The following is a 294-nucleotide window of genomic DNA, read 5'->3' as shown; positions in this document are numbered from 1 at the left end:
GCGCCTTACTGAGGTTTGCGGATCAGCAGCTTCTTGATGAAGTCGATGGCCTCCGCGGACACGTCCTCGAACAGCTCCTCCGGGAAGTCGAGTTCTCCCAGAGAGATCTCGAGGAAGGTCTCCTGGTCTGTCTCTCCGCCGAAGGGAAGGAAGCCCGTCAGGAGCACGTAGGTCAGGACGCCGAGGGACCTGCAGGGGCGGCAGAAGGGAATCAGGTCAGGTGGCGTTCCTTCGCTCTCGCGTGGATGGGCTGGGTGATCACTCGCTTGCTCACTCTCTCTATTTCTCTCGTAT

The 294-nt window shown here is 59.9% G+C and overlaps 1 protein-coding gene across 1 annotated transcript in view; it reads right to left on the bottom strand.

Moving 5' to 3' along the window:
- The window catches only part of LOC119592595 (serine/threonine-protein kinase 17A-like), a gene marked incomplete at its 3' end in the record, with an annotated part of 209,876 nt that overhangs the window by 871 nt on the left and 208,711 nt on the right, over positions 1–294 (bottom strand). Inside the window, 1 exon segment of the mRNA XM_037941480.1 lies at positions 10–189. Coding sequence (XP_037797408.1) covers positions 10–189 — 180 coding nt within the window.

The sequence above is a fragment of the Penaeus monodon genome, chromosome 30 (genome assembly GCF_015228065.2).
Source record: "Penaeus monodon isolate SGIC_2016 chromosome 30, NSTDA_Pmon_1, whole genome shotgun sequence".
NCBI classification, from domain to species: domain Eukaryota; kingdom Metazoa; phylum Arthropoda; class Malacostraca; order Decapoda; family Penaeidae; genus Penaeus; species Penaeus monodon.
The sequence above is the reverse complement of the archived record's forward strand: the minus strand, read 5'-3'. Positions and strand labels throughout refer to the sequence as shown.